The sequence below is a fragment of the Ahaetulla prasina genome, chromosome 1 (genome assembly GCF_028640845.1).
Source record: "Ahaetulla prasina isolate Xishuangbanna chromosome 1, ASM2864084v1, whole genome shotgun sequence".
NCBI classification, from domain to species: domain Eukaryota; kingdom Metazoa; phylum Chordata; class Lepidosauria; order Squamata; family Colubridae; genus Ahaetulla; species Ahaetulla prasina.
Window position 1 is genome coordinate 40,004,869 of NC_080539.1, and position 25,050 is coordinate 40,029,918.

The 25,050-nt window shown below is 43.3% G+C and overlaps 1 protein-coding gene across 9 annotated transcripts in view; it reads right to left on the reverse strand.

The window, feature by feature from the left end:
* CCDC85A (coiled-coil domain containing 85A) overlaps positions 1–23,152 on the reverse strand; it is a 184,987-nt gene extending 161,835 nt beyond the window's left edge. For all 9 annotated transcript variants that reach the window (XR_009152905.1, XM_058164902.1, XM_058164899.1 and 6 more), the window contains exons 1-2: positions 21,356–23,152; positions 475–1,405 (exon numbers count right to left, since the gene is read on the reverse strand). Coding sequence is in view for 8 of the 9 variants with exons in the window: in XM_058164902.1 (XP_058020885.1) it covers positions 475–1,405; positions 21,356–21,604 (1,180 nt within the window). In the remaining variant the exon portion in view is untranslated. The remainder of the gene's footprint in view (positions 1–474; positions 1,406–21,355) is intronic.
* Between the last annotated feature and the right edge of the window lie 1,898 nt (positions 23,153–25,050).

Consider the following 25,050-nt stretch of genomic DNA (forward strand, 5'->3'; position numbering starts at 1 on the left):
TAAATCAATTTCACACAAAGCCAGTGGTAGGATTCAGCCAGTTCTGTCCGGATCGCGCAAACCAGTAGCGGCAACTGCGGTAGGCTCCGCCCACCTGTCCGGATGTAATGCAAGACTACAGCGCATGCGCAGAAGGTCGTGTGCATACGCACACGCTCACATTTGTGAACCAGTAGGGAAGATAAGTGAATCCCACCTCTGCACAAAGCCCATAAGATGCAACTACTATGCAGTCTGTTACAACAACACATCCTTCAATCTCATCTGTATTTTTCAGAGGGAACTAATGCAAAAACAATTCCTGCTTACCAGGACAAAATAAAAAATGGCTTTCATTGTAAACATGCCATATACCAAAAGGTGCATTTGGTATGCACCTTTTATGATACTTAATGCCCATCATTTAAAAAATCTCAATCACTGCCCCTAACACCATAATAAATAAATAACTAAAAATAACTAAGGAAGACCCACCATTCATCCCATTGTAGAGGCCCCTATGATGGGGTGACAGATCATCTGCAGCTTGTCTCCTTAAGGTGCCTTCTCTGCTGCCATTGCCCAAATGTTTGAGGTGCTCGGGACTTCCCCCATAATGCTGTTTGAGATGCTCAGGACTTGTGCCCCTCACTTTTTGGAGGTGTTCTGAGCTTCCACTCAGAGCATGCTTTTGAAGAAGTTCAGGGCTTCCACTGCTGCTGCTATGCTTTTGATGTTCTGGACTGCTCCCAGACCTATGCTTTTGAAAGTGTTCTGGGCTCCCGCTCAACATGTGCTTTGGCAGTGTTTCCGGACTGCTACAACTGTGCTTCTGCTGCTCTGAAGTACCTTTGGTTAGGGTTTTATGATGCTCTGGACTTGGTCCTTTCAGATGCTTCTGGTGGTCAGGACTTCCAGAACTTCGAGGTTTGTGGAGGTGGTCAGGGCTAGCACTCCGATGCTTCTGATGCTCAGGACTTCCCTCACTCCTTGTTTTCTGGAGGTGCTCAGGACTTGAACTTGAATGGTGCTTATGGTGATCAGGACTATCAGTGCTCCCAGTACTGGAGGTACTACTCCCATCCCCAACATCTCTTATGAATGTACTTGTGGCAGTTAATTGGCAAAGACTGGCTTGACTATCTATTGAATTTCGGCAGCCAGCAACACCACCCTTTTCTTCATCCAACAAGACACAAAGCTCCTTCAGCTCCAAGTTTTCCTTCACAACTTCTTCCTGCCGTACTTCTAGTTCCTTCAGCTTTTGCAAATATAAGGCAACCTCTTTATGCATCATGCTAGCACTATACCTCCCAAGCCTCTGCCATTCGCGGGATACTTTTTTGCCTTTCTGCCGGTCATCATCCAAGAAGCAACAAAGGTCTCGCAGCTCCTGGTTGTCTTCCTGCAATTTCTGATTGATGTCCTGCAAAACACAAGAAAAAAACAAATCTAATCAACATTTGCATAAGGTAAAATTGTAACAGCAGAAACGCCAAAGGACATTATAAATAGTTTACGTTAGCAATGCTGCATTTATTCAAGGCCTATGCAAGATTGCTGAATATTTAAATTCTTAGGCACCAAGTCCGTTCTTTTTGGAAATCTTCTTTTCTCTCATGAACTATTTTACTTTCTTTCTAAATCATTATTTATTGTCTTTCCTAATTTTAGTACAAAGACAGGGAAGTTATGGTCCTCCAGCCACAGCTGAAGTACAACTCCCAGCAGAGAAACCAGCATGAACAAACCTAGGATCTATAGTTTAATGGCATTTGGAGACCCACATGTTATTTTATAACACTAATATTATATGTGTCTCACAAGAAACTGGGTAGCATACAGAAAAATTAAAACAATCTATCAGTCAAGCAATGATCAATTTCTGCAGCCACTCATTTCAATCCAATTGACTCTGGCATCTACTGTAAGTATCCAAAACCATTATTGTTAATACATATTAAAAATATTTTAAAACTATAAAAACAGCTAAAACAAGAATAATAGACAAGTAATGCAGCCTCCTCATTAGGTTCACCCATCCCTGAGGTTCCCAGGCCTTCAAGCCTTGCTACAACCAAGTCTTGAAGGACCTTCAGAGGTTTAGCAGTGGCATCCACACCTGGGAAAGGAAGATTCTGCCACAGCAGAAATGCCTGCTACCTAGGACCCACAAAAGGTAGCTCCCTAGATGATGTAACCTATAACATGCCTATTCTGTTGGATCTGATGGGACAGGCAAATGAAATCAGGGAAAGGCAGTCCTTCAATTAATCTGGTGCCATGCCATGTACCAGTAGGGTTTTAAAGTATAAACACCAGCACCTTGAATTGGACCTGGAAACAAACTGGTAACCAATGCAGCAAAGATTAGCTAATAGACTGCAAGTTCAATCTTTTTTTTAAAAAAAAAATTACATTTTCCCATACAGGCTAAAATATTAGCAACAAATGTTTCAATATATATGAGCATCTGTGTGTGAGGGAGATTCCAAATTTTCTAAAAGAGAATGTTCTAAATCATGTCATAAAGATAATTTTCTCCCACCAGAAAGAAGTGTGTGGTTGGAGAGGTTTTTTTTGCAGAAATCGTTATATATATTATAATTACATTTAGATGAATATGCTCCATTTTCTCCAGTTCTATTGTGTTCCAGAATCAAAAAATAAAAACTTAAGTGCAGGATATGCAGACAGCATAATAATAAGTAAACTGAAGACAGCCATATGTTGGTGGTTAAGGCACCAGGCCAGAAATTGAGAAACTGTGAACTCTGAATTAGAAAGTCAGTTGGGTGAGTTTGAACCAGTAACTTTCTGTCCGCCCTAGGAAAAAGACTATAGCAAGCCATTTCTGAAATATTGCCAAGAAAACTTCAGGGAATTTTCCAGGCAGTCAATATTGACTCAAAGTTACACCCCACACCCCAAAATACCATATTTAAACTGAAAATATATTTTCTTACAATGAAATAACAAATTCCTATCTGAGGATAAATCTGTAATATAGGCTTACTATTAAGTTTATCACCAAAAGCAATTTTTATTCCATTTACATCCACAACATAGTAGCAGAGATACACCTACTAAATCCTATTCTATTCCTTCAACATATTCAACAACAAGACTCTTAAAAAGCATGTGTATGAGAGAGAGAGAAAGAAATGTGGAGGAGGAGAGAGGGAGAGAGAACGGGAGAGAGAGAGAGAGAGTAGAACATGTAGCAGCAGATTGATCTCAGGATAAAAATCTAGATGTCTCAAAATTCTACCTGAAGTCCTCTGGATTTACACACCCTAGTCCAATCATGGTATTTCTTCATGGTGGTAATTGCTACTATTATTTAATGTCCAGAGGGCCCTTCATTTGATATCTTCCTTAACTCCAACATTTAAGAGAGGGCCCCATAGCAAACAGGCAGCATTAAAACAAACAAGATTTTTTTTTATTTATAGAAATAGGTTTTTTCCCCCAATGGAAAATATACAATAAAAGATAACCTTCTGACAGACCTGATGTCAGATGCTGGCCACCTTCCAGTTTACAGGCCATTCTGATGTGCACATAAAAATACTATCAGTGATCTTTTACAGAATAGTTGCCAGAGACAACACAGCATTAACTAGCAGATAAAGAAGAACAAAGAAACTCAGTACTTAACTTTTTCCTATTCCTCTAGAGAAAAAACCTCTTGAACAGATGTTATGTCTCTGCAATTTGTTGGAAATCAACATCGTACTTACCTGAACGTTCGTTCTATGTGTGCTGCGTGAGTTGTAATTTGTTTAGACACACCTTCTCCTTCCTTCCTGTATAGCTCCAGTTTGTTAACGATGTTCTGAATCTGGAGAAGACATAACCTGCAAGATAGAAAAAAACATACCCTCCCAGACCCTGGATCCTGTTAAAATTAGGGAGAGGTTGGACTCTCACGCAGCGCACATAGAACAAACGTTCAGGTAAGTACAACGTTCATTCTCCTGTGCGCTGCTTAGAAAGACCAAAGCAATGGGATATGTCCAAGCTAAGTATCCCTAGGATGGGGAGCAGACACCTCCAGGGTCCCCCTTGACTGGAAGAACCTGCTGCAATACACATCTCCCAAAGGCCGCCTCTGCAGATGCAAACATGTCACGTTTATAGTTTCGAATGAAGGGAGAAGGTGATGCCCAAGTAGCTGACCTACAAATCTCAAGGATTGGGACTTGAGTGGCCCAGGCTGCTGTTATGGCTGCACTTCTAGTAGAATGGGCCATAATTTGGGCCAGAATGGGCCAGGCCTGATGTTCATAGGCCATAGAAATACAGGCTTTAAGCCAGCGACCTATGGTGGATGGAGAAACCTTTGCACCCAGATTCCTGGGCTGAAAAGAAACAAACAACACCTCCGTCTTTTGGAACGGAGCTGTCCTGGCAATTTATATATGTAGAATCCTGCGCACATCTAAGGTATGCCACCGATGTACCCTCGGATGTTTGGGATTTGGACAAAAATCCAGTAAAATGACCTCTTGGGCCAGGTGGAACCAGGAGTTGACTTTTGGTACAAATGTTGGGTCCAACTGGAGGATGACTCTATCAGGATGTACAATGCACAAGTCCTTCCACACTGAAAGAGCCGCCAGCTCCAAGATTCTGTGAGCAGAAATGATGGTGATGAGAAAGGCAACCTTAAAGGTCAGAAGCCTGTGGCTGGCAGAACCCAACAGTTCGAACAGAGGAACATGAGCCCCTGTAAGATGAGGGAAAGATCCCAAGAAGGGTATCTGTGAACAGGCGGAGGTCGCAGATTGGAAGCACCTTTTAGAAAACTGAGGACCCTTGGGTGATGAGAGAAGGTGGAAGCCCCCTTGCAGGACAGAACAGTTGCTAAGGCAGCTACCTGTCTGAAGAGGGTATTAACCTGCTTCCAAGCCTTCCTGCAAAAAGTCCAATACCTGTGATGTCAAGGTTGGAACCAATGCTTGTCTGGTGCACCAGCAGCAGAAAGAGATCCATGTAGCATTGTATATGCGAGTAGTCGACAGACGTCAGGGTGCAAGGATGGTAGAGATCACTTTCTTCGAAAAGTGGTCCCTGTTCAGGATCTCCCTTTTAAGTGCCAAACGGCCAGTTGAAGCCATTGGGGGTCTGGGTGAAGCATGGGCCCCCCCTGGCTGAGGGAGATCCTGTTGGGAGGAATCCTCCAGGGAGGAGATATTGATAGGGTCAATAAGTCCACAAACCAGTTCCATCTGGGTCAGTGAGGAGCTATGAGAAGAACCTCTGAGTTTCCTGATGATCCTTTGTATCAGAGGTATCGGTGGAAATGCATGCAGCAGGCCCTGGGGCTACGGAAATGGAGGGCATCCATCCCTTAGGCTACCAGCGATCGGAATCTGGTGTAGAACCGATTCACTAGGCTGGCAAGAAGTCTTACTTGAGGTGTGCCGAATTTTGTTGTCAGATGGTGGGACAGGTCTGAATGAAGTTTCCTTTCTGCCTGATCGATGGTCTTTCTGCTCAACCAATTCGCTTGGATGTTGCTCAACCAATCTGCCTGGATGTTGCTCAACCAATCCGCTTGGATTTTGGAGGTTCCAGAGATGTGCTCTACCCGTAGAGAGGACAAGTGTTTCTCCACCCATAGACCTATCGCAGCCGCCATGCTCATCAGCACTCTGGATTGGGTGCCCACCTGGCAGTTCACGTGCGCTTTGACTGTGACATTGTCCATCAGTAATAGCACGTGTTGCCCTGACAGTTGATCTTGGAAGTTGTGAAGTACCAGATGAGTGGATCTCAGTTCCAGCCAGTTGATGTCATTGAGGTCATGTGGAGACCACCGATCCTGGGTCACTCATGACTGAAGATCCAAAAAGACTGGCAACTGCGGTCAGGGTCAGTCAGGTTTGCTCTGGGCAGCCAATGTCCACCACTCCAAGGATCCGAGTACCCTGGAGGGAACTTTGACCCATTTGGTGCAGTTGTTAAGGCCAGCCTGTTGACTTGGTAATAGAAACCATTGAAGAGGACGGAAGTGTAACCTTGCCCAAGGCACAATCTGTAAGCAGGAGATCATTTTGCCTAACAATTGAGAAAGGAGCACCAAGGGGACCTTCCTTCTGAGGGTTTTGACTTGCCTTATGGTGGAACGGATGCTGGAGCAATGCTCTTGGGAAAGGAAGATAATACTGGCCCGAGTGTTGATCCGTGCTCCCAGATGGACCAGGTTGGTGGAAGGATACAAGTGACTCTTCTCCCAATTCACTGTAAACCCATGATTTTGAAGGGTTTGTACCGTGGTCTGGAGATCTATGCTAGCCTGTTGAGGGGATGAAGACAGAACTAAAATATCATTCAGATAACATAACAGACATATGTGTTTCATCCATAAGTGAGCCGCCACCACGTCTAGAAGTTTTGTGAATACTCTGGGGGTGGATGCAAGTCCAAAGGGCAAAGCTTTATACTGGAAATGCTAGTCCCGTGTAGGAGAATCTGAGGAACCTCCTGTGGAACAGTCTGATGGGTATGTGCAGATAAGCCTCTCATAGATCAATTGATGTCAAAAGATCTCCCTGCCATATGCAACTCAGAATGGTATGCAGGGATTGCATTTTGAAGCGTTTGTACTTGATGTGTACATTCAGCTTTTTTAGATCCAGTATGGCTCTACAGCCGCCTGATTTCTTTTGTACCAGAAAGAGTATCAAATAAAAGCCAAACCTCTGGTGGCGAAGGAGCATAGGTTCTATGGCCTGAATGGCCAGCAGGTGCTGGATTTCAGCTTCCATCAGAGACCTCTTGGTGGGATCCCGTGAGATGGAGCATTGGATGAACCTTTGAGGGTGTTTGGAACTGAACTCTAGGGTGAGACCTACCATTACGGTTCGTAATGCCCAGGCGTCGGTGGTCATGTGTCGCCAACAGGTTGCAAATCTGCCCAGGTGACTGCCAATAGGGCCTTTGTTGGGACAGTCATTTGGTGTGCCAGTAAGGTCAGTAGCCAGCTCCCGGAAAGGAGCATCTATTCTGAGGATGCCTGCAGCGATCCCAAAAGGAATGCCTGTCTTGTGGCCTGTCCGCTGGTGGGAGAAAGGGCCTCTAATAAGTCGGGCTCTGAAACATTGTGTCAGATGCACAAAAAGGCTGCCTGCGGTAAGGATACCCACTTCGTCTGTCTGTTCAACAGGACACGTGAGGGAGAACCTTCCTTTTATCTTTACCCTCCACCAGTATAGGGTCTAAGGCTTCCCCGAAGAGGTAGCTGCCCTTGAAGGGAGCCGCTGCTAGGCCCCATTTTGTTTTCATGTTAGCCTGCCATTGCCTCACCATACGAGGCATCTGGAGGTGATGTTGGATACTAAGGCTCAAGAAGCAAACTTAGCTGAGGTGAGTGTAGCATCTGTGGAATATTCTGAAGCAGCAATCAGTTTATTTAAGTCCTGATGCAAGCGGGTGTCCTCCGGGGACACTCAGAATTGCATATGACGTAGCCAAATTAAAGAAGTCCATGGAAAAAGGATGCTGCTGTAGCAGAGCGAATGGTCCGGGCAGCTGCCTAGTGGGTCTTACGAGCAGCAAGCTCTGCCCTTCGTTGAGCCTCAGCTGAATCGGAAGGAAGGATGTTAGGTGATGCCAAACTGGCCATCGGAACATCAATGGTTGGAAGTTTGAGGAGATCCTCAAGTTCTTGTTCCACAATGTACAATTTCCTATCCATGCCACTAGGAGCAGAGATGGAACCCGGCTGATTCCATTGTCGTTGTATGACATCCAGAAAGAGCTTAGGGGATGGGACCGTTTCTTGCTCTGTTAACAGGCTCAGTAAAAAGAAGAGCCATTGGATCGTGAGGGTCCAAAGATCCTCCTGGTACAGAAGTGGCTATGCCCGAGGGAGTCTCCATATCTGCAGCCTGCAGTGGCTGGGTGCTAGTAGAGGCAATGGGAGACAAACCAGGCTGATCTGGTTGAGAATCCAGAGGACAAGAATCCTTGCTTAATGCCTCAGGATCCCTGCTGCAAACAGGATTGGGATGGGGCTTGCTAGCCTCTGCCATTTTCTGGGCCTTATCAAACTGTTTATCTAAGGCCCAATGTCACCTCATGGCATCTTTATCAGCCGCTGAATTTGAGGCTTGAGCAGAGGTTTGGGATCTAGTAACTGGTACTTTGGATCTAGATCTTCCCTTTTTTGTGACTGGAGCTTTCAAGGCCTGATGCCTAGTGGAGGGAGAGGCAGAGGAATGAGAAGTAGATCTACTGCGAGAAGCCATTTTGAAGCCACGAGGTAACAGTGAATCAGCCAAATACTTTTCGCTTTAAAATCTCAAGTAATTATTGCCAATTTACTTGCAATTACCTCCCTGGAGTACATGAACCCCAATATGGAGGGTAGTTAGGGGCTTTAATCATGCTGACACCATGGCTTATAAGCGGAATTCCCAAAATGGCGCTAAGCCTACACCAAGGTTTTAAGTGCAAATCATAACGCAGCCTGCCCCAGGGATCTGGAATCTGACACCATGGATCCTTGCCCAATTAAACAAAAGGCACAGAGCTGACACCACGGGTCTCCCCATGCCAATCCGCCACCAAACTCACAAAAAATAACTCAGAGACAATCAAGGAGGAAGCTGGAGACTCCAAACACTGCACAGGCCTCTCTGCAAGAAAAAACACCACCTACAGCTTCAAATACATTGTTTGATCAGTTTGTGTGCTGAGGTTGCATTTAGCTATGCATTTTGTTTCATAATATGGATTTGACTTTAGGATTCTGACCTGACAATGGATAATGGACTAAAGATGTTTTCAATGCTAAGATATATTTGTAATTTGTGACTGTACTGCCTAATTAATAAAACTTAAATTCAAAAAAAAAAGAAAAGAAAATCATCCCACCTCACTCATTCCAATTAAACGCACGTAGAGTTACAGGGTTTGTTTTAAAAAAATAACTGTGCTGCTTGTTATCAAAATCAAGTGGAAGTCTGGACATGGCTGATCCTGATGCTGATAGGCAGAGGCAAAATTCTTTTTTTCTTGTTTCCTCCCCCCCCCCCCAAAAAAAAATTAAGGTGTGTCTTATACTCCGATGCGTCTTATATGCCGAAAAATACGGTAAGTCTCTCTAGGCCAACTGAGTTAACAAACTGGAGCTATACAGGAAGGAAGGAGAAGGCATGTCTAAACAACTTACAACTCAGTCTCTGGCCAATCAGACATGGTTATCACCCACTGCTTTGGACTCTATAAGCAGCACACAGGAGAAATCCTTCTTTCTGCAAAGTCCAACTTTAACTAGAAGTTAGAGAAGAATCTTATGTTCTTTTTCTCCCCAAAGCCTTGGCACAGATTTTCCTCTTTTTTTTCCCAGAGTTCTGACTGCACTTTCCAAAAGAACAAAAAAAGAGGTACAGGGGAAATCTCATTTTGCTCACACCAAAGTAAGCCTCTCTCCCTCAAGAAAATGTTGCTTCAAATCTTTGAGATAGAAACTTGCTAATTGGCACAAGAGACTGGCAGGCAGACTGCAAGGAGGAGGAATTGTAGATTACCCATTCAGTACGGCAATTTAAACTAAGGCTGGGACATCTGCTTAGAATGGCATTTATTTTGCCAGATGGTAACAGAGATGAGATTCTCATTTTATAACCATTCACTTAGTAACTGATTGAAGTTACAATTGAAGTGACTTAAGACCAATCCTTGCACTTTGCAGAATTCCTGCAGTCATGTGATCAAAATCTAGACCCTTGACAACAAGCATGCTTTTTAAGATGGTTGCTGCATCCCAAGGTTATTAATTATCATCTCCAACCTTCACAGGTAGCTTCTGACAAGCAAAGTCAATGGAGAAAGCCAAATTTCTTGGTGAACCATGACAAAAAAATATAATATTGGGCACAATTCATTTAATGACACCTCACTGGGCAAAACTAGTTCCAGTCCTAACTCTGGCTGTAGGTAGAGGACTATTATATTAGGCAGATCTTGGGTGTAGCCTCAAAACCTCTGAACTGAAATTTTAATATTACAGAGGAAAATGTTATCTCTATGGAACAATCATATTAACTATATTATATGAAGACTATTTAACCATATGAAGGAGGAAATCCAAGGGATAAAAGTAACCATCAGAAATAAGAGAGATCATACTGAGAAATTGCTTGCAGGCCTCAAACATGAAGTAGGCTCTAAGCATGTGAGGGAAGAAAAGGGGACTTTGATGAACAGGTGGCAGGACAATGAAGGGCGGAGGGCAGGTAGCTGTATCTTTCAAGAGGATAAACAGAAGAGTCATGGGCTGAAATACATATGGAATGGTTTTGGCAAAACCGTAACAGAGTTGACCAGGACAGCTTTACCTTGAATCTAAAGGTAGGGTGAAATAAATAAATACAGACCTCAAATAAAGACCTGAGAGTGGGCTGTAATGGGTCCTATTAAACCATTCAATAAAAAGCAGAAAGAAGACTGGCTCATAAAGTTTATGGCCTCTATTATCTATAGTACAGTATGTAAAATTTTTACAGATGAGGTTGAATTCCTTATAGAGGAAGACTAAAATATTTAATGGGTGTATTAACAGAGGCCTGGTGGGACGATTTCAACAAGCAGAAAGTAGCAATCTAAGTACACCATTTGTTCAAAAGAAATGGAAGACATAGAAGGGGATTGGAAGTGCACTCTTTGCTAAAAGTATCTATATCCAGTGAGAAATCCAAATGAATCAACTTGGAGAAACTCTAGAACAGGGATGTCAATTTAAGGCCCATGGGCCACATCCAGCCTGCGGGGTGCTTGAATCTGGCCCAAAGGGCCGGCCTGGAAATAGCAAATGTCGTAAACAAACGTTGCCGACGATCTTCTCCCTCAGAAAATGGAAGAAAGCATAAAAGGTTTAGTTATCCTTTCCTTGTTATTAACCCACAGAGAAAATGTACATGAGGACTTGTGACAGCAGGAACTCTGGGAGAAGATGATTAAGGATCAGCAAAGATGGATCGCCTGATCCTGACCATAATGGATCACTAAGAGCCTCCCTTGTAAACTACATGACACTTCTGAAGTCAAACAAGGCCCATCAATAAACTCATTGAAAACTCCTTTGAGAGAGGTAAGGAACTAAAGTTAAATTCAACTGCCTATCTTCAGGAAGAAAAATCCACGTAGCTTTCCCATCTTCCTCATATAACAGGTATTTAATTTTCCTTTCAGCCATGAAGCTGATAAAAATCTCAATCCTTTTCTCCCTACCTCTTCAGTATAAAAATAGGTATTAAGAGAACAGAAAACAGAATTGGAATCAATTCCCTCTTTCATTGTTCCTTCTGAAGTTTATACCATGGCTAGTCTTGAAAGTAAAAAGAAACTGGGAAGAAAGCTGGGGAGACAATTGATTTTTTTTTTTAAAAAAAAGATACATCTTACTTTCTCTTTTATTCCTGAGACTTAGTTCTGGTGTTAAATAAATATTTTGCTTTAGTGTGTAGGATTATTTTCTAAATATATATGGCATCAGCTTTACAAGGACATGCAAGCTATTTTCTGTACTAAAGGAGGAATTTAACCTGCAAGCTATTTTCTACACTGAAGGAGGAATTTAACCTTTACCATCATTGCTTCAGTCTGGTGAAAACTTGGTACTATTTTCATGATGTCCTATTAGCACTCCTAGGTGATTTGTCCCATTTCAAAATAAAACAGAAGCTTCAGAGGAAAGTATTTCCTCAGGAATGCCTATTTCTAAGCCTCCTATAGTTCCAAACATTAACACACTTTCCTCCTAACAAAAATTGAATATTATATGCAAAGATGTGGAATCATTCCTATTTTTTCCCTAAAGATTTGATATGTACCCAATACTTCAATATAGTCTTCCAGATGTGTTAGGCTACATAGTATTTAGTCAGTATTCTAAATCTATCATATCTGAAGGACATCTGGTTGGGGAAAATTACTTATCTACGGTTTTTTTATACGTTATGCAAAACATACCTTTTTTCCAAGCAGAATAAAAATGAAATATTTTTCTCTTTTCCTTTCTTTTCTTTTTACCTTTCTGCTCAAATTATCCTTCTTGAGTTGCTTTTTCACTTTCAATAAGTTCTCTTACCCCAACTTTCAATTAAAAGCAGGCCCAAAACAGGTGATTATGAGATAGGAAATAAAAAGGGGGAGGTTAGCTTTTCTTTCTCAGCCTTCTTCCTTTATTTAGCTGCACATTTCCTAGCCTAATTTTTTAGATTAAGAAAAAAGGAAAGGAACAGCAGTCAATACATATTTGAAATTTCTGCGATTTCATCTTGTGAATTAAACAAGTGCATCATTTCAGAGTTTCATGGCCTCCCACATCAATGGATCAATAAAAGCCAAAGATAGAGATGGATGGATGGATGGATGGATGGATGGATGGATGGATGGATGGATGGATGGATGGATGGACGGACACCTAGAAAGAGAAGAGATGGAGAGACAGATACCATAAATTCTCCCTTCAATACAGAAAATAGCCTGCAGGTTATTGGATAGACAGATGGACAGATAGACAGACAGATCATGGATGGAGAGACAGACACCTAGAGAAATAAGTTTTGTCTCCCCGATTGTTTTCATCGGATTAAAATTAAATAATCTGCCTCTCATAAATGCATCAGAAGCTGGGAGTTAGTGTAACAATAAGAAAGAAGACTTTTTGCAGACTTTTCAAAGCTGTTAAAAGAACTGAGTTATGACATAAATCAGGCATGCTAAGGCCAAACAGCAGCACAGAAGGTGTATTATAAAAGAGGAAAGAGCCACAGCTCAGGAGAAGAATGCAATTCTATTCATTCCCTGACATACTATAGTGTGGCTGAAAGACTTCCAGCTGAAGCCTGGAAAGGCTTTTCTCCATCAAGAGTCTATTCTTAAAGGTCTGCGCACAGAGGATCAGCCAGAGCTGTACTTACTTGCATTTGATTTTTGCCTCCAGGTGATCAGACAGGAATTTTTTTACTAAAAGTTGTGACAGTAGCATTTTGTTACTTTCTTTTTTTTAAAAAAAAAAGATTCTGACTTGGGGGGTATGAAAGCATGATGTGAGGAAAGCTTTTAAAATTGATTGTCCTATTCACTTTTGGGGATGTATTTATAACAAGCTTTATCAGCAGAAAAGCTAACCCTTTACCAAATTCACAATCTTTCCCAGATTACTCATTTATTACATAGTATAAGCCACAGGGAGATCCTAGATCAGTGGTTCACAATGCCCCACAGGGGGACAATTTGATTTTTAATGGGAGGCAATTGGAACCTTGTTTAAACCAGTGATGAAATGCTACTGGTTCACACCGGTTTGGCCGAACCGGTAGTGGCGGTGGCATATGATTCAGTGAACCATAGCGGCAGCAGCATGAAGCTCCGACCACCTGCCGTCATCATTACTTCCTGGTTTTAACCAAGAAGTAAACCGTTTTTGACCCTCTGCGTATGTGCAGGAAGTCCAAAATCGCATGTGATGCGCATGCGTACATCCGAATCGATAGGGAAGGTAAGTAATTTCACCCCTGGTTTAAACCAAGTTAATGGCCTTTTAGGCTTTCTCTTGTGAGTAGGAATTCACTTTTTGAAGTGTAAATAGGAATTATATGTCCGGAGGGGGGGGCATCAGGATTTTCGAGATGCTTAGACGAGGTATGGTCAAAAAAAGGTTGGGAACCACTGTCCTAGATGGATGTTCTCAAAGAACAATATGAAATTACTAGACTTTATTATTATTACTACTAACAATAAGTTACACTCCATATTTCTTCTAGATGGGCCAGTATGGGCAAGCATAATTCCCTGACCCCATTTAATTTTCATTTATAAAATAGGTTAGGCAAAAAACGGAGATTGGCCCTGTAATGGAATGTGGGAAAGACCTTGGGGGACTGAGCAAAGGGAAGAGTCAGATAAAAGGCAACATAGCCCACAACTGGATGGTGAACCATTAAGGGACACAGAAGAGACCTTCTCTAATTTCTCAAGCTGTGAAAGAAAGGAAGGAAGGATTGTACTTCCAGACTTGCAAGATTTTGTCAATGTAGCTTTACAATAAAGTAATATTAGCTATTTGGTTGTGTGATTCCTATCTGAATTACCCCATGAGGCCGACAAGGCTGACATCTTGTAAATCTCCTATTCTTTTCCAAAGGCAGAAATTTCAGGAATGGTCTCTGATCTCAAGGAATTCTCCTATCTGCAGAGCATCTGGCAGAAATTTTGTTGCAACAGTAGAAGCAAGGAGATGAAAAGATAACCAAATTTCAGAATGCCACCATATAACTAATACAACAGCCGAGGCAGAACTTGCTCCAACCCATAGCAACGCAACAACTTGTAGAGTTGCTTCTGTCTTCCCATGCTGGAGAACTTTGGAGAGGACCAGGATCAATTCCATACATTAATGTTTGAATTATCAAGACTATCAAGACTTCATGTGTAAATTCAAAGGACACTTTGGGGGTTCCATACAAAGAATTATGACTATTCAAGCAGGGACACATCATGTATTTAGGACTTTAAATTATTTGCTGGCAATGTGGGATGGAATGACTTAGCCCTGACTGACCAGTTCAGAGAAGGATTGACAGAGGACCTAACACTAGCTGGTGAGGCAAGACACCCCAATCACTCTGGAAGAGTCCATTCAACATTGTGTAATAAGAGATGCCTGATGGGAAGAGTTAAGGCAGGGAAGGAACAACAAGGGGAAAAGAATCTTTAGCCCTTCTTCCCTTCATATCACGTCTCCCAGTGACCTCTTCAGAATCCAGCTCAGGAGAAGCTAGGCAAATCAGGAGCAACCAAAAAATCCCTGTCATCAGAGAAGAAGCAAAAGAGAAGACATCAGGGATTCGTGTTTTTACTGCAGGGTCACTGGACACATAGCCAGATGGTGCCTTTGACACAATAAATGAAAGGTAAAACTTTAAATTAACAGAGTACATAGACAACAAGTGCCCAGCTCACTACAAAGCAGCAAACCAGGGAAACTTCATTGTGGTCGTCCCCACCAGGATCCTCTACCTTTTAAGGAGACCTTCAACACCCAAAAATCAGTCAAGCGTACTTAATTATTCTTGTTATTTCTTTATATTCCAGGCAGAAGATGGAACTTTCTGCTCTTGTAGACTCTGGGGCCGTGATGGCATGTGTAGCCATATCAGTGGGCATGTGAACTCCGCTCTGGTGTGCATGCGTGTGCCGGCCAGCTGATTTTCGAGCCTTCCCTGCCTCCAGAGAGCCTGGGGGCAGTGGGAAAGGCCCGTTTTTCTTTCTCACCTGGCTCCAGAGCCTCTCTATGAGTCTGGGGAGGACAAAAACGACCTTCCCCACATCTCCCCAGGCCCTCTGGAGGCCAGAAACGGCCCATTTACCAACTTCCGGTCAGACAGGAAGTGAAATTTTTTGCTGTCCCCAGCCTCCAGAGCCTCTTCAGCATTCAGAAATGCTTACAACATAATCAAAATAAAAGAAGAACATGAGTATTTAATTTATACAAGTTATGGCAAATTCAAATACATAGAGGCCGGATTCGGATTGGTTAATTGTGGAGCTGTTTTTCTGGACTCATAAACAACATATTTGCAAACATTTTAGATAAATATGTGATGGTGTACTTAGTTGACATATTCATTTATTCCAAAGATCCTTCCTCGCATGTCACATGTATCAGAATCATACTGTAAAAAATATGGGACAGGTTTCATCAGACTAGAGAAGTGTGCATTTGATCTGCCTCAACTAAACTATCTGGGCAACAGAATTACCACAGAAAGCATACAGAAGGATCTAGCAAAGTTAGTCTGTGTTATCATAGTGCATGCACATATATATACATACACAACCACCCTGTAATATTAAAGATGTACAATGCCTTCTGGACTTTCCTAACTTCTACAGGAAATTCATCCCAAATTTTGCTGACCATGTAAAACCACTGCCCCAACTCTTAAAAGATCAGCTATTCTTCTGTTCAAGAGCAGGCAGCATTTGAAGAATTAAAACAAACCTTTGCTTCTCGGTCTTCGCCATCCTGACCCTTTGTGAAGAAGACAGATGCTTCAGAATTGGCCATAGGAGCAATTCTGATCCAGGCCTCTGGAGGCCAGAAACGCCCATTTACCAACTTCCGGTCAGACAGGAAGTGAAATTTTTTGCTGTCCCCAGCCTCCAGAGCCTCTTCAGCATTCAGAAATGCTTACAACATAATCAAAATAAAAGAAGAACATGAGTATTTAATTTATACAAGTTATGGCAAATTCAAATACATAGAGGCCGGATTCGGATTGGTTAATTGTGGAGCTGTTTTTCTGGACTCATAAACAACATATTTGCAAACATTTTAGATAAATATGTGATGGTGTACTTAGTTGACATATTCATTTATTCCAAAGATCCTTCCTCGCATGTCACATGTATCAGAATCATACTGTAAAAAATATGGGACAGGTTTCATCAGACTAGAGAAGTGTGCATTTGATCTGCCTCAACTAAACTATCTGGGCAACAGAATTACCACAGAAAGCATACAGAAGGATCTAGCAAAGTTAGTCTGTGTTATCATAGTGCATGCACATATATATACATACACAACCACCCTGTAATATTAAAGATGTACAATGCCTTCTGGACTTTCCTAACTTCTACAGGAAATTCATCCCAAATTTTGCTGACCATGTAAAACCACTGCCCCAACTCTTAAAAGATCAGCTATTCTTCTGTTCAAGAGCAGGCAGCATTTGAAGAATTAAAACAAACCTTTGCTTCTCGGTCTTCGGCCATCCTGACCCTTTGTGAAGAAGACAGATGCTTCAGAATTGGCCATAGGAGCAATTCTGATCCAGGGCCTCTGGTGGCTCAGACTGCTAAGACTGTTATTAACAGCAGCTGCTTGCAATTACTGCAGGTTCAAGTCCCACCAGGCCCAAGGTTGACTCAGACTTCCATCCTTTATAAGGTAGGTAAAATGAGGACCCAGATTGTTGGGGGCAATAAGTTGACTTTGTATATAATATATAAATGGATGAAGACTATTGCTTAACACAGTGTAAGCCGCCCTGAGTCTTTGGAGAAGGGCAGGATATAAATGCAAATTTAAAAAAAAAGGTGGAGAAAGAAGGGAGGGAGATTTATTTTAGTGTGTTTTAGTGTGCCTTTTACTCCAGAATTCTCCTCCCAAATAAAGGAACGATGATATTTTCCATAGGGAGTTCCTGGCAATAAAAAATATTATTGTTCAATAATGGAGACACTTACTGGAAATAGCAGCCCACACTAAAGTCAGTTCAGACCAAAAGAATTTAGAAGTCTTCTAAGAAACTAGATTCACAATCTTGTCCCAGTGGTTAAGCAAATAAACCAAGTAGCATTTCAGTTGCAACTGCCAGCATCAATGAAGACGTCACCCTATATTCCATCAATCTTTGCTAGTGAAAGAGGCATCTCTCCGGATTCTGCCATACAGGGAGGAAAAGTACGAGGTGAAAGCAGTGCTAGATTGTAGGTGCTAAACTGTAGACAAAGAGGAAAATGGGTTGAATATTTGAAAAATTTAAAATAGGTTGAATATGAAAAAGCTACCCAGAATCAGAAAGGTCATGGATATGCATGAGCTGTAACTAGTGCACTAATTTTCACAACCAATACCCTAATACCCTCTGGTAGTTGCTTGCCAACTACCAGACTTGTAGAGTTTGGCACCTTGGAGGTAAGCAATGGGAAATGAGGCAGGAGATACTGTATATATACAGACATAAGAGGTAAAGGCCAACAAATTCCCAATGGAGGGGAGGCTCGTGTGGTCTTGGAGAGTTATCAGCAGATAAGAGGAGCCCACCAGTGGTGAGTTTCAACCCATGGTAGATTCACTTCATGTGCGCACTTCACTTGCATGCACGCCAATCTTGCGCTCTATGCAAGTGCAGTATATTTTGGAACAGCTGAGACGTGGCAATCTGCTCTGCTGTGCCTTTCAGCTGGGCTAAAAATGACAAAATATAAGGTATGTATAACGGGGGAGAGCCAAACTAGAGAACCGGTGAGCTGAGATCATTGCCGGCTTGCCCAAACCAGCCCAAATCGGTTGAAACCCACTGAGCCACACAGCTACATTTTGTTTTCACAGTTCACAATCTGTGTCCCTGGGGACTCAGGAGGGGAGGATGATCTGAAAGGGAAAATTATATAACAGTATGTGGAAAGACCTTGGGAGACTGGGCAAAAAGGTGGTGCCAAGGAAGTATCAGATAACAGAAAGCATAGCTTGCAACTGGAGAATAGGTAGCACCAGAGGCTCAGAAGAGATTCTCCTTAGTTTCTTGGGCTACAAAGAAGATGGGTAGAGAATTGTATTTACAGACTTGCAAGATTCTGTCAATGTAACTTTACAAGTTACATTAAAATTAGATCATCTAATGTAACTAATTCTCTTAGGAGAATTACTGTAGATGAGGGGTGTCAAACCTAAGGCCCGTGGGCCGGATCTGGCCCATGGGGTGCTTATTTATTTATTTATTTATTATTTATTATTCAAATTTTTATACCGCCCTTCTCCGAAGACTCAGGGCGCTTAGATCTGGCCCATGGGGCCACCCTGGAAACAGCGAGGGACCCGGGTTTTTGCTGGCCGAGGGTTGCAGGAGGAAACAGACCTCGGGAGCCTGTTTTTGCTGGCACAGCATTCGGGCCACCACAGGAACCCCTGACATGAGTGCCGTCAAGCTGGCCATGCACACCCTGGCCACAACCTCAATGAAATCAAGTTTGCCACCCTTGCCATAGATCATCTGGCTGTGATTCTTACTTGGTTTATCACACAAGGTTGACAAGCCGCTTAATGATCCATCACCTCCTATGTTCAACTGAACGCATTTCTCTAGTAGACAGGAAGGCAGTTCTCTATTTGAGTCCTGTGACATTGCTACCCATTGAGATAGGTAACTTTACATTTACTAGGAAGTTTATTTTCAAGTGTAGGTCACTTACTGCATTAAAGCACCTCTTCAACTGGCTGCACTCAGAATGCTCCAAGTGCTTAGGGAAAGGCCTCTCCTTCCCTGGAGGAGGCAAAGGCAAGCCACTTATCATATGGCCAATTCTTATAGAAAAGACTGCCGTGCTGCTTTGGAAAAAATCTTTACACATTTTAATACCTCCCATTTCACAAGTTTTGCTTACTAATTATCAGCCCATTTTCAAAAGAGGAAGGTCTCATTCCTGAGGTAGTTTACAAATTTAATTTAAACCATGAAAAATAATGTAGATACACAAAGAAGGGGGGGAGGAAACCTTCCTGAAACAAATTTCAACTCCTGATGAACTTCCCAAACATTCCTTTTGCTGCAGGATCCTTCTGGGATGTTGTTTTGACTCCCCAGTCAAAGCTAACCCCGTGGAAAATACTGGTATCCTCCCAACTAAGAATTAAGATCAGGCCTATCTTATCTTTCCTAAGATCAATTAAAACTGGCTTTGGTGCTTACCCACCAGACTAAAATGAAAATACTCCCTTGAGTCAAGCTTAGATTTTATTTCCACCAATTTCAGAAAACTCTTGCTGCTGCTTTTTCAACTTCACAATCTAGCCTATAAGCCTTGAGATTTCCCTGTGATCTCCCTTCCAAATACTAATCATCTCCAAACCTGCTTAACTTTTTCAAACCAGCCAAGATCAGCTAAAGGTACTTAAAGAGTACTGTTCTCCCTTACAGACTTTTAGCTGTTTAAAGTTATGTCTAAGTTAGTCTTTTACAGCATAATTTATCTAACCTGACACTCAGGAAGATAATGAGGACGGGATTAATATTGCTGTAAGAGTGGCTGCAAGGTGTTAGAAGCCTTTATAAAGCAGTACTGCAGAAATGGTCTAAAGCAAAATCTAGCTAGAGGTGTATTGGTGAAGACTGTTGAGGGGGTAAGTTATGATCAAGTCAAGTGCCTGCTCCTACTGGACTGGTCTTTCCAGATGCAGGACCACCTAACAGCAATCACTGTATAAAAGACTCAGGAGATAAAGCAGCACTCAGGGAGGGTATTATTAAAGACCTGCCTTCTGTTCTTCTCACAGGGCCTTTTACATCAACTTTCCAGTTGGAAAGACCCTTCATTATTTGGATACAATAATTAAAACAGCCAAGAATATATTTCTGCTATTTGTAGGCTGCTTCGGAAGACAGTATCCTGGGAGACATAATATAAACAATTGTAGTAAGTCAGTAATTTCACTCTACCTGGTCCCAACAGGGTACCTTTCCAAGCTATGCTGTCCAAATATTTTTGGAAGAGATAAGCTACAAATTGAAACTAATACTTTACACCAACAGAAACATTTCACTTAGTACATACTATTAACTATCTCAATGATATGCGTTTCACTGTGTAACACAGACACATACATACGTAAAGAAATTTGTCTTGATTTTAGGTTTATCGTATTTTTATGTTTTTAGGATGTAAACCTCCAGGAAGCATCTTTTTAATCTGGCAGTATACAATTACAGTAAACCAAATAAATAAAACTAGGTATAGGTTTGCAAGCAAGAACTACTCCACTCCTTACACTGACCTAGCAATGAAATACATGCGTGTATCCTCAACACATGTAATAATTAAAATGTATGTTAGCAGGCTGGCTGGGAAATTCTGAGAGTTGACGTCTACCTATCTTAAAGTGCTGCTGAGACTGAGAAACACTGAACTAAAATGTACTTCGAAAACACACAAGAGACCTTCTGCTATTATGTCTCCTATCTGAATCTGGGTCCAAAGAAATCTTTTCTGGCAAGGGCATAATAACAATGGTGGGTTATCTAAGGTTGTATTTTCACATATAATTAAGGGTGAGAGTGGAAGAAGACACTCAGTGGGGCTAAAGCAATAGGGACCTTCTCCTGCACAATATCCACCAACTTATGATCTGTCTTTGTGTAGGGGTAGGCAGTTTGTGGGGCCCACTTGCTTTTTATAGATCCAACATTCAGAAATTGTTACAAAAAGCATTCAGCAATTTTTCCTAACCTAGTCCTGTGGCTATTATTTCTAGAATGCTGGCTGGGAATTCTGGATGTTTAGTCCCAGTGACCTGGGAGAACTTCAGGTGGAGAAAATCAAACTTAAAATCTAGGGATTTGTTTTGAGAACCAGAACAAAAGCACACACAACAATGTTTCACAATAAAATCTCTACCTAGTTTGCCCATCCCTACCATTTTTCATTATAGCAGTCTACTCTATATGGTCCTGGATTTTCTGCAAGGGGCTACACAGTTGCAGTGATTTGCATGGACCAGATCTTCTTCTCACCCTGCCTTTGCTTTCCCCTCCCCCCACCTTCCCATTTTCCTCTCCTGCAAGCATCCTTTTACCTTAAGCCCCCGGATCTCGCCCAGGTGGAGCTGCAGGCGGCGGTTGACCTCCCGGATGAGGTTGCTGTGATCCAGCATGGCACTCACTTTCTCTGACTCAGCTTTACGGAGGCTCCGAATGAGATCTTCTTTGCTCCATTTCAGAAGGTCCTCATCAGACACCTTAGAGAGGTCTTCGGCCAGCCCTGCCCCACAACTCTCTGATGCTGTGGTGGTTCCAGCTACACTGGAAGCCGCCACTTTGGACATTTTGGTGGGCAAAGTTTCTTCCTGATGTCAGAGCAAGAAAGATGCACCTTCCAAGTACCCTCGGGGAAAATCCTCAAGCTTGCTCCAAGCACCTCTGCAGGTGAAATGAGGCAAGGGTACCCTTGAAGTCTCTTCTTTAAGCAGGACCTGTCCCTCAATCCCTGAGGGTCCTTAAATAACCCCTTTCCTCGACCAATACAATTGCTTCTCTGTGCCAGGTAGGCAACTGAGTCTCCAGGGGATTCAAACAGCTTTCAGAATCCAATAACCAGAGTTTTTGTGTCAAGAGAAAAGCCAGCCCTTCCTTCTCCCGAAGTTTCTTCTGCCAGCTCTTGTTCAGAAGACAGGAGAGTCTCCCAAGGTGGAGCGGAGCATTCTGAGGTCAACAAAACCCTTCATTCACTTTCTCTCCTGGCCTCTAGATCGCTTTCCTCTGGGGAGGCAGGCAAGGCAAGGCAAGGGGGGGAGGGGAGGAGAGTTCCCGTCGTTTTACCGCCCAGCAAAACCGAGCGAGGATCTTCAGCCTTCAGTTCAACCGAAAGCCAACTTGGAATTCTTAGTTTCTTAGTTTCACAAAAGCATCTTCGGGCAAGGTGGTCTTCCTTCAGAGGACCGGGGAGACCGGGTCCTTCTTCGTGGGGGAACAGCCCCGCGTAGACTCAAGTGACTGGGGCAAAGGAGAAAAAGTGACATCGGAGCTTGTAAAAGGCGGCATTCGAGTCACAGTCCAGAAGAGGCTGGAAAGGGGGACCGGGGGGGGGGGGGGCCTCACAGGCGTCCAGCCAAATACAATGGGAACGGTGGCTTCCTTGTCCCACGAAGAACCGGCAGCAGAAACGCCCGTCGCAAAACAGGTTCCATTGGCGGTGGCAGTTGTACCTTCCCCGGATAACAAGGCGCACCCTTCTCCCTTGGAGAAGGCAGGGCAGCCGGGACGATTGGCGTGCAAGAGCCCGTTAAGGAAAGGAGGAGAGAAGAGTATAAAGTACAGTACGAACTGTCTGGATGACGCACCCAGGGCGAGCGCAGACACCGAGAGCAACGGGTGGGGCGAAGCAGAGAGGCAATAAAGTGCCCTTACCAAACCTCCGGGATAAACGGACCGGGTGGCTCCTGGAGTGGATGCAGAGAAGTTCGTGGTTGGGTTGGTGCGGGCATCTCCCGGCGTCCCACCTCCCAAGGAAAAAAAAAACCCTCACAAAACCTTCCTCCTCCTCTTCAGCAGCAGCAGCTCAGGAATAATGGGGTATCCCTCACACACGCCTTTGCTCAACTGGGCTCATCCCTCGCAGCCATCCTCCGCCTCGGAAGGAAAGCCTCCTACCGTTTCCCACTTGTTCCTCTGCAGGGCGCCTCGCCTTGCCCCTGCAGCCTGTTAGCGACAGCTCGTTTCAGCGGCGTCGGGAGCTGTTGCTGAAACCGACGCTTCCCCGACCTACCCAGAGCGTGCATTTGGGTCTACAGTAGCCCAGCACCCGCAGCGCGGACGGCATGGCTCACTTTGCCAAAAGGCGAGTGGCGCGAACGCAAGTAGGCTGCCGCTTTTCACCCGGGAGGCGGCGGGCCACGTGCTAGCCTGGAGGGAGGGAATAAAGTAAATCGAGAGCTCGGAGCGGCTCGACGGCGCCACCTCCCGGCGACCGCTGGTATATTTTAAACTCGTGATGATGCGGGGGGGGGGTTCGTTTTGTTTTTTTCATAGGCAACGTTACATAAAGCGGTCGGTCGAGGTTGACGTTCATGGCGGCGGGGAGTCCGATGTGGTGCTCCTCTGCAGAATGAGTAGGAGGACATGCAGCAAAGCGGGCTTGCAATGCTGCGAAGTCAGTGAAGTAATGCAAATACCCACCGGAGGGTGGAATGAGGCTTTTAAACTCCCTCTTAAAAAATGACCGAATATGGCAGCTTTCCTAGCACCCAAACTTGAAGCTGCTGTTATTCTCCGCCAATTGTTCTGGGACTCCAAACAATGATGTCATTGTTTTGCCGTGGAAGAAGGCAAGAAAAAAAAGTCCTGGAGTTGCGCTCTCCTGCCTTCGATCTTCTGTGCCTTGGAGGTAGCTTTTCCACAGGCGGTTCGCTGCCGTCTCCGCTAAATTTCTCTGAGAAGGTGCAAGACGCTGCTGTTGCGTTAAATGCCTTATTACTCCCGCAAGATTTTATGTCTTTTTAAAAGACGTTTTCAAATGTCTTCCCAAAAATGCAAATGCAAAACTCTGCAATAGCCACTCTTCTGTGCTTTTAAAGTGTCAAATCTTTCATTTGTTTGCATGAATGACCTTAAGGGTTGCTATTTTGTTAGGTATAGAGGTTTCTTGGGGTGTCTTTCCATCACCCTGACTGGAGGAGATGCATAAGATCTTGGTAGCATCACTCAGACATTTGTGAATGAAGATAAAACCTACCCATATTGCTGTTAGATTGGTACACTATTAGTTGAATGACTGTAGAAGATGCTACAAATCACATGTGCAGAAGTGGACTAACCTACCAGACTCCTGAACAATTGCTAGCTTTTGTGACAAAGCTGCAGGCCTGTTTTATGCATTTATATATGTATTTTGTGGCAGTGAAAGCTCTGTTGAGAATTTGAGACTGCGCGGAAGCAGTTTAAATGACTTGAAAGCAACAGAGTAGAAACACTTAACGGCAAATGGAGCAGAGTTAGAGAAAGGAAAGGCGTAGAAGCATGAAAATGAGACGCTCTGGTCTTCCCCCCTCCCCCCAGTGCTTCTACAACACTTAATCACAAATGGGTCAAACAGGACAGTCAGAAAACAGTTCTGAAAACCAAAATCCTCTCGCCTGCTAAGAAGAGTTAAAAGAAGCTGGGAGTCGTCCCATTTAAAAAACGTGTCTTTCTTCCATTTAATGGTGTCTTAATTCAAAATGCAAAGTAGTTTTATGATTTCATTGCAAGGACAGACTGAGGGGGATTAAATCCTGGTGGGATAGAAATGCAGGTGAAGAGCCGATGAGCTCACCTCGAAGTGGAGAACAACAAGAGAAGAAACAGTCATATAGAGCAGGGGTCTTCAACCTTGGCAACTTTAAGACTTGTGGACTTCAACTCAAAGCTGGCTGAGGAACTCTGGGAGTTGAAGTCCACAAGTCTTAAAGTTGCCAAGGTTGGAGACCCCTGATATAGAGAGTTGGGGTTTTCAGCTGTCCTTGCAAGTTGCTGAAACTTACCGTCTCATTTTTAGATGGAGGATTCCTAGGAAGGTTGGTCCCTGCAGGTTGCTTTTATCCTTAGATAAGAACCAAAAGGCTTTCGGATTTAAATGACTATAATGCGTGTGGTTTTACAATGAATGGAGCAATTGATGCTAAGCAGGGCATGGGAGAATGACTTGTGTGGCTGTCCACTACCTTTGCCTTGGTCTTCCATCACAATGAGAGATCTTCAGCAGTTCATGCACAACATCCTGCCTGCTTCATTAGCA